The 16,057-nt window shown below is 33.6% G+C and overlaps 3 protein-coding genes across 4 annotated transcripts; 1 reads left to right on the top strand and 2 right to left on the bottom strand.

The window, feature by feature from the left end:
* Nucleotides 1-1,325: 1,325 nt before the first annotated feature.
* Nucleotides 1,326-4,456, top strand: LOC130954258 (F-box protein SKIP5). Its single transcript, XM_057880995.1, has 5 exons — nucleotides 1,326-1,587; nucleotides 2,247-2,391; nucleotides 2,478-2,556; nucleotides 3,620-3,678; nucleotides 3,932-4,456. The coding sequence occupies exons 1-5, from the start codon at nucleotides 1,407-1,409 to the stop codon at nucleotides 4,278-4,280; spliced, it is 813 nt and encodes a 270-aa protein (XP_057736978.1). The 5' UTR covers nucleotides 1,326-1,406; the 3' UTR covers nucleotides 4,281-4,456.
* A 450-nt stretch (nucleotides 4,457-4,906) lies between these two features.
* LOC130954202 (nascent polypeptide-associated complex subunit alpha-like protein 1) lies at nucleotides 4,907-7,182 on the bottom strand. Its single transcript, XM_057880932.1, has 4 exons — nucleotides 6,963-7,182; nucleotides 6,258-6,345; nucleotides 5,569-5,696; nucleotides 4,907-5,474 (listed from the first exon to the last, which is right to left on the bottom strand). The coding sequence occupies exons 1-4, from the start codon at nucleotides 7,020-7,022 to the stop codon at nucleotides 5,142-5,144; spliced, it is 609 nt and encodes a 202-aa protein (XP_057736915.1). The 5' UTR covers nucleotides 7,023-7,182; the 3' UTR covers nucleotides 4,907-5,141.
* A 2,284-nt stretch (nucleotides 7,183-9,466) lies between these two features.
* On the bottom strand, nucleotides 9,467-15,164 carry LOC130954242 (uncharacterized). Of its 2 annotated transcripts, none has more exons than XM_057880974.1 (11): nucleotides 14,987-15,164; nucleotides 14,540-14,610; nucleotides 14,245-14,399; nucleotides 13,314-13,601; nucleotides 13,023-13,152; nucleotides 12,163-12,270; nucleotides 11,942-12,044; nucleotides 11,738-11,863; nucleotides 10,824-11,011; nucleotides 10,573-10,709; nucleotides 9,467-10,074 (listed from the first exon to the last, which is right to left on the bottom strand). In XM_057880974.1, the coding sequence occupies exons 2-10, from the start codon at nucleotides 14,590-14,592 to the stop codon at nucleotides 10,613-10,615; spliced, it is 1,248 nt and encodes a 415-aa protein (XP_057736957.1). In that variant the 5' UTR covers nucleotides 14,593-14,610; nucleotides 14,987-15,164; the 3' UTR covers nucleotides 9,467-10,074; nucleotides 10,573-10,612. The 2 variants fall into 2 exon arrangements, with proteins under 2 accessions (XP_057736957.1, XP_057736956.1); XM_057880973.1 differs by having other exon boundaries at nucleotides 14,865-15,153.
* Between the last annotated feature and the right edge of the window lie 893 nt (nucleotides 15,165-16,057).

Raw genomic sequence — 16,057 nt, 5'->3', positions numbered from 1 at the left:
TATGGTCTTGAATCAAGAGTCACTTGTGAAGTTTTGTAAATCACTGACAAAAAATATTTGTGAGACTCGAATTCGTAATTTATTAGATGAATATAGAAAGATTATATCATTTAAGGTATAATTCATTGGCTATATCATGCATTAGTAGTACTTATACATTAATTTATATTTTAATATATATTTTATATCAATAATTAATTTTAGTGACTATTTTGACTAAATATTAATATTATAATTTTTATAATTAAAAATAAAAAAATTCTTTGATTTAGTCTCTTGTGAAGTTTTGTAAATCACTGACAAAAAATATTTGTGAGACTCGAACTCATAATTTATTAGATGGATATGGAAATATTATGTCATTTAAGGTATAATTCGTTGGCTATATCATGCATTAGTAGTATTTATACATTAATTTATATTTTAATATATATTTTATATCAATAATTAATTTTAGTGATTATTTTGACTAAATATTAATATTATAATTTTTATAATTAAAAATAAAAATTTCTTTGATTTATTTATTTTATTAATTTTTTAGTTTTAAAAAATCTTTTTTTTATAAGTATATAATAACTAATTTGATTATTAATTTTTTATGTACATATATTTTTTAATTATGTTATGTATATATCAATAATTAATAATTAAATTAAAGATTTTTATAAAATATATATTAAAATGAAGTTAAATGTAACATGTATGCTATATATAAATATATAGTATAGTAATTGAATTTTATCGTACATATAATATTTTATATGGTTTTCTTTTATCAATATATCCTTCTTTCTCACTCTAATTTTATTTTTGGTAGAATCTTCGATACAATTTAGAATTATAACAATTAAGTCCAAGATAATTTTTTATTTTTATAAATTAAATAAATATAATAATTATCGAAATAAATAAATTAAAAAATATTTATCGAAATAAATATTTTTTTATGTTGTTTACAGTGTAAATAAGATAATTGTACATATATTTTATTTACAGTGTAAATGAAATAAGACAGATGGACGTGTATATCTATCTCGTTTACAATATAAACAAAATATATATGTATGTGTTTATCTATCTTATCTCGTTTATACCGAGATACATACAGAATTATCTCATTCATAGTATAAACGGATAAAAAAGAGATATTTATTTCGATAAATATTTTTTAAATTATTTATTTTAATAATTATTATAATTTATTTATTTTTATTTTTTATTTATTAAAATAAAAAATCCCACGAACTCATCTATCGATTTTTTTTTTCATCCTTATTTTTATTGTAATTTTTACTCTTTTTTTTGTAACCGAAGGAAATAAAACAACCAAACAAACATACAAGGCCTTAAAAAGAGGGTAGGAAGCAGGTGGTGGTGGTGGCGGTGGCGGTGGTGGTGAGGGCATGGAGTTAGACCCACACATGGTTCAGAATCACAGCGACACCTCTCTCATGGAAGAGGGCAACTGGAAGAGGTGTTCCAGAAAAAGAGCCTCCTCTTCTTCTTCTTCTTCGTGCTCTCCCATCAATAATCTCGATGATGGTTGTCTTATGCACATATTCAGCTTCCTTCCCCCAATTCCTGGTATGCCCCTTAAAGTCCTAATCTTTACCCTCAATTCAAAAACACTCAGGTTTTAATTGCTCCAATTTTGCTTTTTGGTGTCTTTGATCTGGGGATTTATGATGCTTCACTTCCCATTTGGTATGCAATTCGGAATTCGCAAACTTGAACTAGGTTTTGAAATTGCGTGAACTGTTATTTGTTACAAATTGCGTGAAACGGCTTCGAAATTGAGGCTTAAATCAAGGTTTTATGTATATTTTGTTTAGTTAGTTACGTACTCTGGAGAGGTAGATATGATGTAAAAATTTGTAGCTTGAAGATTATATATAAAGAGGAATGCTAAACATTTAAATCTTTTTATGAACCAAGTCCAACCAAGTTAAACAATAAGACTTAGAATAATGTTAGTGATAATTGATTTTTGTTATATTAGAACAACTTGGTTGGACTTGATTAACAAAAAAACTTGGATGTGTAGCATTATTCATATAATATATGGGGGTGTCAAGTTTGATTAAAACCTTTGAAGAAATTTAACAACTAAACAAATAATCAGCACCCTTGTGGTCATGATTGTTACACCTATCCTTGTACTAACACTTCAATCCTCTCTAAAATGGAAACAATTAACATAATTTGGAGCATGTTTTGTCACAAAGCTTCTATTGAGTTTGCAGATCGCTTTAATACCGCCCTCGTTTGCCACAGATGGAATTACTTGGCATGTCACCCTCGCCTGTGGCTCAGAGTAGATCGATCGGTCAAAGACTTATCCGAACCTGGTGTTTTCCCCAGCATTGAAACTGCTGTCGCTGCTTCAAGGTATGTAAAATTAATGATATGTGTGCATCACTCTAGATTTCCCCTCAGGATGTGTATTAATGCTCACTGTTTTTTTCTTCTTACAGACCAGGTGACACCATTTTAATAGCAGCTGGTGGAGTTCACTGCGTCTCTAACATTCAAATAAAGAAACCAATTTGCTTGGTGAGTTGTCCAATTCTCTTATATGATAAGGAGGAAATGAAGTATCACTTGGTTAATCCCCTGCTGAAATTAACAATATGATATTCTTAAGTGAAAAGAAAAGAACCAATGGAGTCTTTATTCATTTATTTATTTTCTAAAGACTAAGAGTGCATGTAAGGCCTTCACCTGTTTTCCGGTTTCATCACCTTCATTTTATTATTTCCATAAATCTATCCATTGTTCTCATCTTTTAATTGGGAAATATCGTTGATTCTGCAAAGGAACTAGCAGTCTGTCATCTGAATTCAGTCCTTATCTTGGCCCATTCAAGAATATGCCCTGCAGGCACCTCCGTTCTGTAATCCTCAAAAATCCTCCATGTATTTCAAATAGAGCCAATATAGTCCTAGAAAAATGTCATAGGTATTTGAGATCATAGAGGGTTTAGAATCTTAAGTACGCATTTGTGATAATCAACCAAGTGTTGTTCTTAGTGCAGGATTCCCACCATTAGAATCAGCTAGCATAAGTATCCCTTATCTTTATGACTATCACTGCCACTAATGTCCTCATTTTGGGTACACTGGTTCAGCTTAAAGGACTTGTCCTAATGACCTAATTTGCTCAACCATATGCATAATCTTCTGTAACAGACACCTGCACGGGAATATCATTGAAATGATTGCATATGGTTAAACAGTACCTCTTAGAGGGTAAACCATCCAACCTTGACTTTCCTTGAAATTGCGCATTACACATTTGGCAGCCCTTCCAGTTCTGTACTCTTTTCCAGGTGTAATTAAGTGAGCTCCTCTTTGTATTTCAGCCATTAATCAATGAATTTCTATCATCTAAATAAAAAGTTTCAGCTTGTTTAGTTTTTACTAGTATCACTGGAAACATTTAGGTTCATAACTTCATAAGTTAACACTAGATTAGGAGTTGCCTCGTCTGAATAATGGGCAAGACTTGCTAACTGGAGTTTGTGCCTGTGTGAATCTAATTCTTCGGGAAGCAGTAAGTGTTAATGATAGAAAATATCTCAATACTTTGCCATCCAAAATCAACGACCTTTGTTCAGGTTGGTGCAGGTGAGCTTCCAGATGACACGACACTCACATGTTCTCGAGGCGCAGACAGGTTTGCAATTTCTTCACATACATATTTTTATCTCATGTAGTGAACTTTAGAAGTGGTATCTAGGAGTCACTTCCATCTTGCTGGATTTCAAGGGTTCAGTTATGATTTTTGTCTATCGTTAGACGCTCTGTTATATCGCCTGCTGTTTTGATATCCGGCATCTTGGAAATGGCTCCTTGAGCATTGAAGTACCACCATATATTCCATCTTCAGCGACATTTGGCATGCACGTTTCCTTTTTTCATCTGAGCAGTGCGTTGGAGTTCCTTTCCACCTGTAAATTGGCAAACTTAACTGTGAAGGCAGAGCTTGGCTGTTGCTTGCTACACAGAAAGGGAAGGCTAACCATAGATGGATGCATACTTCAATGTGAAACCAATCCTCTGGACTATCTCTCCTGTCCCATTGTGAGTACAGCCAATAGCACCGAGGTTCTTCCCTTACAGGAAAAGAGTAATGGTGACGGTGTATTTGTTTCTCAAACTCGCATTGAAGGGGGTGCCAAAGCCGTATTGACAAGTGGCGATCTGTCCTTGCAACGAGTAAGAGTGATATATGCCAGAACTTCACTTCTTTTCTGGTTTGATGTGGAGCAGATGTGATCAAATTGGTCATGCCAGCAACCCTTTGTGATGTCATTTGTTGATTTGCTTTCTTAGAGTTATTTGTAATTTTGTTTTTGATAAGATAATGGCATGCAGGATTCTTTTACATGTGACTCTCTACTTATTGTGTACTATTTAAATATGCAAGACATGTAACATTATTCAGTGTAGTATGATGTTTGTAATGAATTTCCTAAATTTTAGTCATTTAAACTTGAAATCATATAGCATCTCTTCTTTATTTAATATATAATTTGACGGAGTACTAAATTGCTTAGGATTCTTTAGTATTCTCAAACTTCTGGGGGGTATATATTGAAAATCGTGGCTTATGTTGCAAATTCTACTTATGTTCAAAATTGTGTAATTCCCAAAGATAAATGCCACGTTACAAACTCATCCAAATTGCATATAGTCAACTACCAATTGGATTGTTTATTCAAAATGTGAATGATGGATTCATACGTGCATGAAAACAAGCAATCGAAGATAGTTGATTAGCTTGTTTTACATCATATTCCAACCACTTTAATCTTTTATTATATTTAAGAAGCTTTTCCCATTTTTAAAATGGGTTTTGTATTGAGTGTTCATGACAATCATGATTCATGAAAGATCATACGAGCTGCAAACCAACAAAAAGATAATTGCTAATCATGATTGAAATTCTTGGCATCAAACATACCAATGCTGCAAATGTGCCTTCATTCTCTTCCATACCAGACAATACACAGAAAATCTTAAGAAAACAGTATTGGTACAAACCACTATTTTAAAAAACCAAGGAGAGCAAAAATTTCCATCAACACAGCAAGATAGCTCGAGTCCAAAATACTAATATTCTCCCGAATATGCCCATCAAGTAGTGAGCTCCATAATGGCCGCAACAATATCACCATTGGCAGCTTTAAGAGCTTTAACTGCTTTTGGTCTTGAAACACCAGCTTGAGTCATCACTAACTCGATGTCCTTGGGATCTACACCAGTCTCATCCACATCCTCATCATCTTGGGCAATGCTGGAAGATTCGGGTTTCGGTCCTGCATTAGCCAAATTGGGAGCCTTGAACTGTTCTGCTGCCTGAGTTTGTAGCTGTGAACTCAAGTCTTCGATCTTAGCTTCCCCGAATATGATGTATGTGTCGGATGTTGGGCTTTTAAATACATCTGGTTTTGAGATAACGAATAGGATCTGACAGAAGTAAAAAATGGTCAATCGGGCAGTATAGAGGAGATTTAACAAATGGAAAATTGATCAAAATTAAAATAATATATCAAGAACTAACATTTTTGCTCTTTTTTACTGTGACGCGGCTGACACCTGACACAGGTTTCATTCCAAGTTTGAGCATTGCCTTGCGACTCTTCTTCTCACTCCTCGTCTGCTTGGACCTACCAGCCTCACCTTCATGTCCTGCAATAGAAACAGTCCCTTTTTTAGTGAATTGCAACCATAATTTATAGCAGGCAGTATTTCAGTTATATATAAGAGTGGTATAAATATCTAAATGCATTTTCAGAATTCAAATACAAAGTAAACAAGTCTATGAATTTCATCCAACCATTTTATGATTCCCAAGTAATTTATTACAACCATCAATTTAGTAAACGCAACATAGTGATTTTTAAAAACTTAACAATCAAACAAAGGTTAAGAATCAGATATAGAAAGCATTTTGTTAAACAAAAATAAAATCAAATTCCGGATAGTGAGATTTTTTAAGGAAAACTCAACAACTTTGTGGACCATGTTTATCACCTTGTAAAAGAAGCCCCCTAACAGCAGACACAGCACAGTGCGAAACAATTTTTTTCCCAATTTCAAACTAATAATAATAAAGGCCATTTCTACAATCAAGGCTAGCCAAAATAATCCATTGAACACATACATTTTTTTATTTATACTAATTCCAACCAAATAATTGAAGAAATGCAAGAATGGAAATGGGTTATAACTTATAAGTTGATAACTTACCTTCACCATCATCATCTTTGTCATCATCCTCATCATCATCGTCATCCTCTTCATCATCATCCTCATCCTCAACTACAGGCTCATCATGCTACAAAAGATATTAAAAGTTAAAATTGGGCAAATAGAAGGAAATCAAATATGGAGTGAAAAGGCACTTAAGCTGCTACATTTCTACTAAAGCACAACAATCAATAGAAATTACAAAGTACTTACTTTTACCTGCAAATTGTAACAATCATCTTCTAAGTGTACTTGTAATTTTTTTCCCTTTTTCCAATAGTTCCACTAGACCAGCGATTAAATTATTTCCTAAATATTAGTGTTCACTAATAATTTATTAAGTACATTTTATATGCCAATGTTTGATGTCAAAATTACATTATCCCTTCTCTTGCAAACTTGAGGAATATTGTTAATACCAAAAAAACCTTTCAATTTCGTCCATTAGAATTGCTCAACTTGGAACCAAGAATCTTCCGCTAAACCTTAGGGCACAACTCAGCAACCAGATACAATTACAATAAAACCTAAACCTCTCCTAATCAAACACAATCAACAAAGTTTGCACACAATCAAACCGAAGCCAAAAGCATACTCAAATACAATTATAATAAACCTAGAAGTTAAATATAATAAGATCCAAAAAATATATATATAACAAAAATGGATTAGAAGATTGTTTTGAAGAGAAAGTGAATTAATTACATGGAGCTTCTGCTGTTCGAGATGCTCGGCAAGAAGCTCTTCTTGGGTCTGAGCAGTCATGGCTATGTCAAATCAAATGAAATGAATTGAGTGGGTTTATGTGATTAGATCCAACACAACACGAAAGCCACACACCGCTAAAACCCTAGAACTCAGAGTTTTATACCTCCACGAATCGGGTTGACCCGGACAATAACCCGTTTTCCCTGTTCCAACCCGTTTCAGATTTCTTTTTAAACAGGCACGGATATCAGGAGGTGTCATACTGTCATGCTACCTACTTTTAATTTTAAAGTTATTTTCTGGATAATTTACACATTTAAATAAATCACATTTTAATATTACACAAATATAATAAATAAAAAAATTATATTCAGATTTATTTTATTTTTTATATAAATTGCTTTACCTCATAGAGTTTTATGTATCTTTCACATAAACTGCGATGTACTATGTAGGGTAGCGTTTATTTTGAGATATTGAGATAAAAATGGAGAAACTGAGACTCAATATTATGTTTGTTAATTCAGAGATTGATGCTAAAATTTTTGTTTCTATCTCCAAAATTTCAGTATTTCAGTACATCTAAAAAGTGAGGACACATTAAATTAAAATTTTTAGAGATGGAAACTGAAACTTTAGTAACATTTTATACCTAAAATACCTTAATTTCAATTAATTAATTCCAATTTTACCTTTTGTACAAATTAAATTAGAATTTTATTCTTATTTCAATTTCTGTCTCCTATTTTGCACCAAATAGAATACTAAGATTTATTTCAATCTCTGTTAGTCTTTGTCTCTTAGTCTCAGTCTTTTCGTCTCCGTCTTTCCACCAAATGCTATCTAGTAGACCAGTAGTTTATGTATATTTGTGGAAGACTTTAAAAAGTGTAAGTTTATATAAAAAACAAAGAGAATCAATATAACTTTTTTTTATTTATTGTATTTGTATAATATTGAATTGTGATTTATAATTGTGTAAATTGTCCTTATTTTCTTTTTAATTTCAGATTAATATAAATTAATAAATTAATAGCGATAAAAAGAAAAAAGAAGAGGAAGATATATTTGTATTCTTTTAAAATTGTTTTAGTTTTATAAATGAGAAAATATATGTATGGATGCTTCAAGCAAAGTAAGGAAGATATTTAAATTTTTTTAGGCATATATTATAGTAGTCCAGATTAATAAAAAAGCATATTGTAGTGTTAGTGTATATATAAACTACAACAATTAATTATATACGATTAAATAACACTCATACCTTTAACTAATTATTACACCATTGAGTGATATAATATATATATACTATTTGATTAAATGTTAATTCTTATATGTCAATAAAAAAACTATTTGATATGTTTTAAAAAATCAATATATTCTATTTGTCTAAAATATACATAAATAAGAATTAAATAAGCTATTTTAGACAAGGGTGTGCATGGCCCGCCCGACTCGGCTCCGAACACTTTAGAGGCTAATTTGGTGTGATTTCATCGGGTCTAGGGTTGGGTAAGGGTCTCAAAAATAGACCCAGTCATTATTTCGGGTCGGGTCTGGGACATGGTTCGGGTCGCCCGAACTCGGCCCGGTGGCCTGGTCATCATACACAATTAATATTTTGTGTTATTAGTGATAGATGATAACTATTCTTATGTGGAATTTAAGTATTGTAAACCTTAATATTTTGTTTTATTAATTATTATAAGACTATAAATTAATGTTTTATGTTTAAAATGCATAAGATTTTAGATAAATGCATAATATTGTGTTATTTGTATTGATTTAAATATTTGGTGTTATTAGACAATATTAATATTGATTATGGATATGCTTTAATTTTAGAGAAGAGTTGGTTCTTGTTATATTTTTCTAAATGAATTTTATCATGTCAAATAATGGTTGGAGTCTTGAAAATTTAGATATTTTCACATGCTAGCTTATAAGAAAGTATCAAGGTAATGTAATGTTAACGGTCCGACTTTCACCCGGTTTTTACTCGGTATAATCGTGGCCCGAAAGTATATTGGTTTCATCAGGTCTAAGGCCGAGTTCGAATCTAATAAACAGGCCTGGTGTATATTTCAGGTCAGGTATGGATCACATCAAACTCGGTTTCACCAGACCCATAAACACCCCTAAATTTTAGTAAAATTTAGTGTAAATAATCTTATAATAAATTATTTTTATCTCACATTATTAAAAAGTATATCCTATATAAATGCACTCGGCAGTGAGGGGGAAATAGAAAGGAAAAAGAAATAAAAAAGTTAGAAATCGAAAATTGAAAATTTGGAACAAATAGTTGTTGTACCAATTCCATTAAAAAATGTAAAAAAATATGAAATACTCTGTATTTGAATATAAATATTAAATAGTCTCAAATTAGGAGTACATAGAATAGAACATCTTTTATCAATTTTATATGAAAGTTGAAACTTGGTCCTCCAACCAAATTTTCAGTGTTCCAATTTAGTCCCAAATAGTAAACACCATAACCAAATTTATTCACTCTATTGAATCATTGTTGTCTCTGAAAGCTGATTATTAGAACTAATCACAAACAAATATTTCAAACCAAAGAAAACATTCTCATCAGTATCAAGAATTTAAATGCCATCTCAAAACAAGCCATTCATGATTCACCTGCAAAATTCATGATTCTTGTGCCTCCAAATAACATACCAGGAATAAAAAGGTTTCTATGGCAACTACATGTTGGAATAAATCAAATAAACAAACTAAACTAGAAATTTGTGTGTAAAGAATAAAGATCTCTGATACCTTTTTTTCCTGGGAGTAACAAAAAAATATACATCAAAACAGAAAGTTGGGGACTCGAATGCTCACATGAATGGACCAAAAATCAGAAAGGCTGGATCTTAAACAAAGACTAAAAGGGTTATATGCACAAAATGTGTACCCCATCGTGGTCAGCAACCACAAAAATGCAATCTTGTTTCACCTGATAATTTTCCCATATCCCTTTTTCTCTATATAATTTGTCAACCCCCAGTTCCCCAGTGTTACATGTGGCCCACTTTCTTGCGCGCAAAATGATCGTGAACATGTAGCTCTAGCCTATGCTTCATCAGAGAACATCAGAAACCTGAAAATTCACCAGAGCAATGTTATTGCTCCACAGGGTTGATAGAATAGAGAAATGCAACAACAAAGCCCCTTTTCGCCAAAAGGGGTAAAACTACATGAATTAATCGGCATAATATGTCGTAACTTACAGATTGATTATTAAAAGTCAATTTACTTTAGAAAAGTCAGAATTTATGGTTTAAAAAAACAGACTTGGCCATATGAATTCTATCAATAGTATAACTATTCATCATCCTATAAGAGACCTCTTAAAACAGAAACATGTTGATGAAGACACCAAGCTGAGGGAAAGAATTATGGGAAAGAAACTCAGATTCAGACATAACTATAGTAGCATGTAGCATCCCTTTAGGGATCAAGCTTCATTGATCTTTGAATATGCAAAAAATACTCAACCTCTTTACATGTTCTTTCTGTTTAAGAAAATGTGACTAACCAATACAATATAGAGACAATGACAAACAGAAGTATATAATATTAATTTCATATGGCTTACCATTATAGAACAAAAATTAGGGTAGCCGAAACTCAATTGCTCAACTCCCTGTAGTAGGCCTTCCTTTCACCACCAGATCATCAGCCGAGTAGTAATCCGCTATGAGTCGGTACATATAGGACGGGTTATGCCCTCCACTGAGAAGTAATTTGCAGATTATCAAATACGGAAAGAGATACCAATTAGCACATTAATTTTCAGGAGATAACGATAAGCTATTTGAGAATTTCATCTACTTCAGTTCAACTTACGTGTCAGTAATAAACAAACTAACGAGTTTAGGTGGCACATAATCAAACGTTGGATTAACAATGTGAAGAGAGCCAGCGCCGCTAGCAGAATCCATGCAATCTGAGAATTCCCCAAAGTCAAGTAGCTCAGATGGGGATCTCAGCTCATTCAGTAGGACTTCAGGATTGTGCGGATACAAAGGGCACAGCTGTTAACAAGATAAAGCAACTTTCAACAATAGCAAGACGGTCAGTAACTAAAACTATGAAGCAACCCAATTTAATTCCTACGCAAGGATACGGCACTAAAGTTGTCATACTAGCAATAAATGGTTAGCACTCAAGTGAATCAATAACTAAGATCCAGCTGTTTCATTCTTATTGTACAGAATATTGTTAAACTCCAAATTTCCAATCTCTATAATTTGGTTTGGATCTATCCAATATTGTTTGGTGATTGATTTTGAAAATTCACTAAATTAAATTAGAAGCAACAAATTCATATTGTTTATTTTGATTCTGGTAATCCAATTTACACATCTTCAAACTCAATTGATCAACATACACACAATACCTTAACATATGGCTAAAATTGAAATTAAGGAACCATACAACTTTAGTCCAACTATTGAGCAGGACGTGGTTTTCAGCTTAAACTTGTGATTCTGATATTTCAACCCATGTTAATTAGGAATATACATGCAACAAGAAGAAGAGATTCAACTTGTGTCCCAGACATTCATATTTTTTACCATTATATATATATATATATATAGTTCTCATTTTATGATTTAGCATAACAATGAAATAGATTACATGCAGACATCAAATGCCATAACTCTTGTCTCCTAGGATGTTACAAATGAGGCAGATAAGGAACATGTTTAACATTATAACCTGAGAAGAAAAAGATGAGAAAATGTTTAACAATAAACCTTGTGACTCCCAGCAAGTACGACAAATGGAACAGCATGCCTTTGAGCTGCAAGTGCAACCATATTCAAACCAACCGGGGCGATCACTCCACCATTAGCCATGACAGCATGAGCTCCAACTATAACCTATATATGACGAAACCAATTTGACTTCAGCATAAGAGTCTCATTTCTTAAAAATATATTGCCAGGATCAGTGCATACCATGTTAACTCGGGAAATCATGGCAAAAACTGCTGAATCAGTAATTACTGTGGTTTGTAAGCCTCTAGCAGCCAAATCTTTTGCAAGGAGGTGTCCTTGATATCTAATTGAATGTATCATAAACAGAAAACGATCAATGCAGAATATAATCAAATCAAATGCTGAAAAACCAGCATCAACCCTTGCAAATGGTATGTAGCCTCTAGCCCTCTAATACCAACCTTGGTGCACCCTCGGCAACAAAGACCTTAAATGATCTCTTTTTTTCCTTTGCAGCACAAAGAAATTCCAACACAGTTTTTGAACTGCCCAGGGTCAATATTACCTCACTGGAAATCACGCAAAGAGTAGTGTAAATGGTTAAATAAAATATAATTTTCTTCTATGTAAATAGAAAGAAATAAAAAGAAACAGACACCAATAACAAGGCACAAGCTGAAAAATCAACTGTAAATATGCAGAGAGCATATGGACCCTAATGCTAGTAAAAAATATTATCAGGCCTTTAATCTGAGTAACATGGATGGAAGCAATAACCCATTTTCCCAATAAGAACAACGCAATGAACCAGATCAGAGTTACTTCAACAAACATAAAACCATTTGTCATGATAATTACATAACATGCATCAAATATAAACATTAGGGAAGTGAATATTATATACTGATTAGCTCTGACCAATTATGTCAGACAAAGAATTATAGCTATTCCAGTAATTAGTAATGCCATCATGCTTCAACATAAAGATAAACAGTTACCGTAGAAAGCTAAAGGGGGGGGGGGGGGGCCATACTATAAAAAATAGTGTAGACAATGTTGGACCCATTTATCAAAGCCTATTTGCGAAAATGCAGGAAGTCCTAGAATTGATCCAAAAATAAAAATGCATGATTCTAGTAGGTTGTAGACACTCAAATGAGTTAGTTGAAAGCACAAATATGTAAAGTTTTACACACAAGATTTTCACAGATCAATCTGAGCTTTGGGGAGCAAGCATAACATGTCATTAAACAAGGCAACAAACACCTTAAATAACAAGAGCGTAAGAGTATATCATAAGATAGTTTATGAAGAAACAAACTTTTGATGAATGTGCTCTATTGCTTGCTCAGCTATTTGTTCATAGCAAGTGGATATGTCCTGAATAAGTTCATTAACTGCTTCAATGACATCATGCTTCAACTTCCGACCTCTTGAACCTTTGTCAACCGCTGAAATAGAGAAAAACAAAGCAAAACTCAAAAAACACATGCAATACACCAATAAAATAACAATGATTTTATCATCAAATACACCCACAGTAACATGGGATAAGTAGAGCAAACAAAGTGAACACACAGAGAAGAAATCCAGTAATAACATGCATCCTCACATCTGCTTTTCCCTTCAGAATCACCCCCTGAGGAAGACGTGTGGGGAACAGCAGCTGAATCAGGCATATCCTCTAGAAGAGTTTGCAAGGATGGTGGACGCAAGGTGCTTCTTGCAGCAGCTGCAACAGCAGCAGCAGATAAAATGGGCTGGTCACTTCGCTCCATGTCATCTTCATCATCACTAGCAACTGACAGCCCCAAACCAGCCATAGCAGCTGTTGCAAGGGAAAGATCCTCCTCCCTTATAATGTGTAAAATACGCCTCACAATATTTCCCACTGCTAGCTCTGCAATCACATGCATGACATGTTATGATATGCAAATGAAATTGACCTCCATAATTCCAAATTAACCACTAATGCATGTGACTGTAAAATATCTTTTCACAGAAGGTGGAGCTAGGCAAATAGATCTCTAGACATAAATTTGATTCTTCTAAAATAGGAAAGTAAAATGTTAGCTACCCTTGGATCATTAAGTAGAGCTCACTGCACAATGGAAGTTGTTGATCCAAGGGCAGTTAACTCCTTATACATGCATGCTCACTTTAGAGAAGCATGCTTGGATATCATTTTTTTCCCGATTATAATTGAAAGCTTATCATAAAGCTGAAAACTAGCCTATAGTTATATCAACCTTTTGAAGCTTATGATCATACCAAACAGTCACTCCATTTACTATATAGTAATTTTAGGGTTACTTCTTAGCAAAGTTATCCAAATATAAATTCTGTCTCACACGACCAATTATATAAAAAGTGATTATTGAAATAAGTTTAACTTTTCAACTTTCTCAAACACACCCTTAAATCCCCCAAGGTACATAACAAACAACTAAGTCTTATCTCACTAGATGAGGTTGGCTGTATAATAAAAAAACCTATCATTTCTATACTAAAATTCTAAAAGAAGGGGCTAAATTTCTACATACCAACAGGATTTGCAGCAATAAGCTGCTCCCCAACTGCCCTTACTGCATTAATCAAAGCTGCAGCCTGGTTCGTGTGTGGCACGCGCTGCTGCGAAATCACAGACCGAAGCACCTCCGCTGTCTGCTTTGCTGTGGCCTGAGACCCTTCAATTTTACTAACACCGCACACACACAAAAGAAAGCCACTAAATTAGTTCTTAAATTCACAAATCAGAAGATGGTTCCTACTTTCATCAACCATTGAACTCAAACAACCTTATGACTAATAAAAGGTACAAAAAAGAAAAAAATATACCGTTTTTTAAGTTGATTGACAAAATCATTGACAAGGGCCTGAACATCTGGCATTTTGATGCCAAATTTAACCTGAAAAATACACATGCACATGTAAACATACTTCACTTTATGAAACAATAAAACAAGTGTAAGTGTAACCTAAAAACTAAAAACTAAAAACCTCGCAGTGCATTAAATTAACAGCAAAGCAGAAGAAACAGTAGCAAGCGAAGGTTACTTCCCCAATCGTCGAATCACAGTGAGGGTTATATAAGCAGATAAAAATATAGAAGGGCGAAATCGGAATAGAAATAAATTGAAGAAGGAATCACGAAAGCGCATACCTTTGGGGGTTTGGGTGAGAAAGGGTCTTTGAATTTTGGGTTTCAGTTACTTTTTTTTATTGTTCCCCCTTCAACGAAGCGAAAAAAAAAAATCAAAATAGAAGATGAAGCTTTAGTTTTACCTGAAGCAGGGTATTGAGAGTGTTTGGTTAGAGAGAAAAGAATGAGGGAAAATTGAGAACGGAGCAGAAAGAAGAACGATCGAAATTCGAATCTCAGCTGCGTGAGGCGTGAGCTTGTTGAGTTGAGTTGAGTCTGTGACTCAGGAATGAGGATTGAGGGATTCTCGTTTTCGGGTCGCCAAACCGAAAATTGACCCGTTTGGATCCGGCTTGCTCTATTTTATTTAAAATAAAATATAAATATTTCCCCCAAAAAAAGTTTTAAATTTATTCTAAAATGATTAGATTGCCTTTGAAAGGGAGATATAAGATAAAGACTATGACACACATATTAAATTTAAATATTTGTGTTATATTTGCAGAAATTCTTTTAGATATGGAGTTAAAAATAGTGTTATGCTTAAATATAGGTGTTTTATAAAATTGTAGAGCCATCAGAAATTCTATCCAATACGCAGTCATACAGGTAACATGTTGCTTAACATACAGAAAATGTGTTGATGTGTCTTTCACGCAGCACACAGGTAACGTGTTGTCTATTGTCCTCATTCAAGAGGCATCTTTGGTGTATAAAAACGAAGGAGTAATGGGGTTGAGCTGCATATCATCTTTCTTCTTCTTCGCTATCACTATATACCATACATTCTCAACTCATCAAGTCAAGGTGCATTGTTCAGTGGCCCCAAAGACGCAAATGTCACGTGTCAACAATCCATGCAGTACGCAAGCTGCGTGTTGAGCTCGCTAGCCACGTGTCTTCAATCCGTGCTCTATGCATGCTGCATGTTAACAATGCTGCACCACGTGTCCTCCATGCACGCAGCACGCAACCTGCGTGTTGCCACTTGTCCTCCATGCACGCAACATGCAACCTGCGTGTTGACGCGTGTCTCCTAGCAAGCGACAGATCCCGCACTGGAAATAGCAGTCATTTATGGGGAGAGTTGAGGGTTAGTAACGCTGCGGGTGTATAAAAGGGTGGTGGGGCTGGGGTTGCTTTCAATCTTTTCTATTGAGAATGACAAAGGAGTGGTGGTGTTTGGAGTTTTTGAATGTTTTGAATTAGTTTTA

The sequence above is a fragment of the Arachis stenosperma genome, chromosome 10 (assembly GCF_014773155.1).
Source record: "Arachis stenosperma cultivar V10309 chromosome 10, arast.V10309.gnm1.PFL2, whole genome shotgun sequence".
NCBI lineage: Eukaryota > Viridiplantae > Streptophyta > Magnoliopsida > Fabales > Fabaceae > Arachis > Arachis stenosperma.
This window is presented reverse-complemented; position numbering and strand designations above follow the sequence as displayed.

Bases quoted from the DNA above. Each gene is read 5' to 3' on its own strand.
- LOC130954258 (XM_057880995.1), top strand. From the start codon at position 1,407: ATGGAGTTAGACCCACACATGGTTCAGAATCACAGCGACACCTCTCTC. The intron at 1,588-2,246 runs GTATGCCCCTTA...TTGAGTTTGCAG, and splicing joins CTTCCTTCCCCCAATTCCTG to ATCGCTTTAATACCGCCCTC. The intron at 2,392-2,477 runs GTATGTAAAATT...TTCTTCTTACAG, and splicing joins ACTGCTGTCGCTGCTTCAAG to ACCAGGTGACACCATTTTAA.
- LOC130954202 (XM_057880932.1), bottom strand. From the start codon at position 7,022: ATGACTGCTCAGACCCAAGAAGAGCTTCTTGCCGAGCATCTCGAACAG. The intron at 6,346-6,962 runs GTAATTAATTCA...TATCTTTTGTAG, and splicing joins TCGAACAGCAGAAGCTCCAT to CATGATGAGCCTGTAGTTGA. The intron at 5,697-6,257 runs GTAAGTTATCAA...TTTCTATTGCAG, and splicing joins CAAAGATGATGATGGTGAAG to GACATGAAGGTGAGGCTGGT.
- LOC130954242 (XM_057880974.1), bottom strand. From the start codon at position 14,592: ATGCCAGATGTTCAGGCCCTTGTCAATGATTTTGTCAATCAACTTAAA. The intron at 14,400-14,539 runs GTATATTTTTTT...GTGCGGTGTTAG, and splicing joins GTCAATCAACTTAAAAAACG to TAAAATTGAAGGGTCTCAGG. The intron at 13,153-13,313 runs GTGAGGATGCAT...TCTCTATTTCAG, and splicing joins TTCTGAAGGGAAAAGCAGAT to CGGTTGACAAAGGTTCAAGA.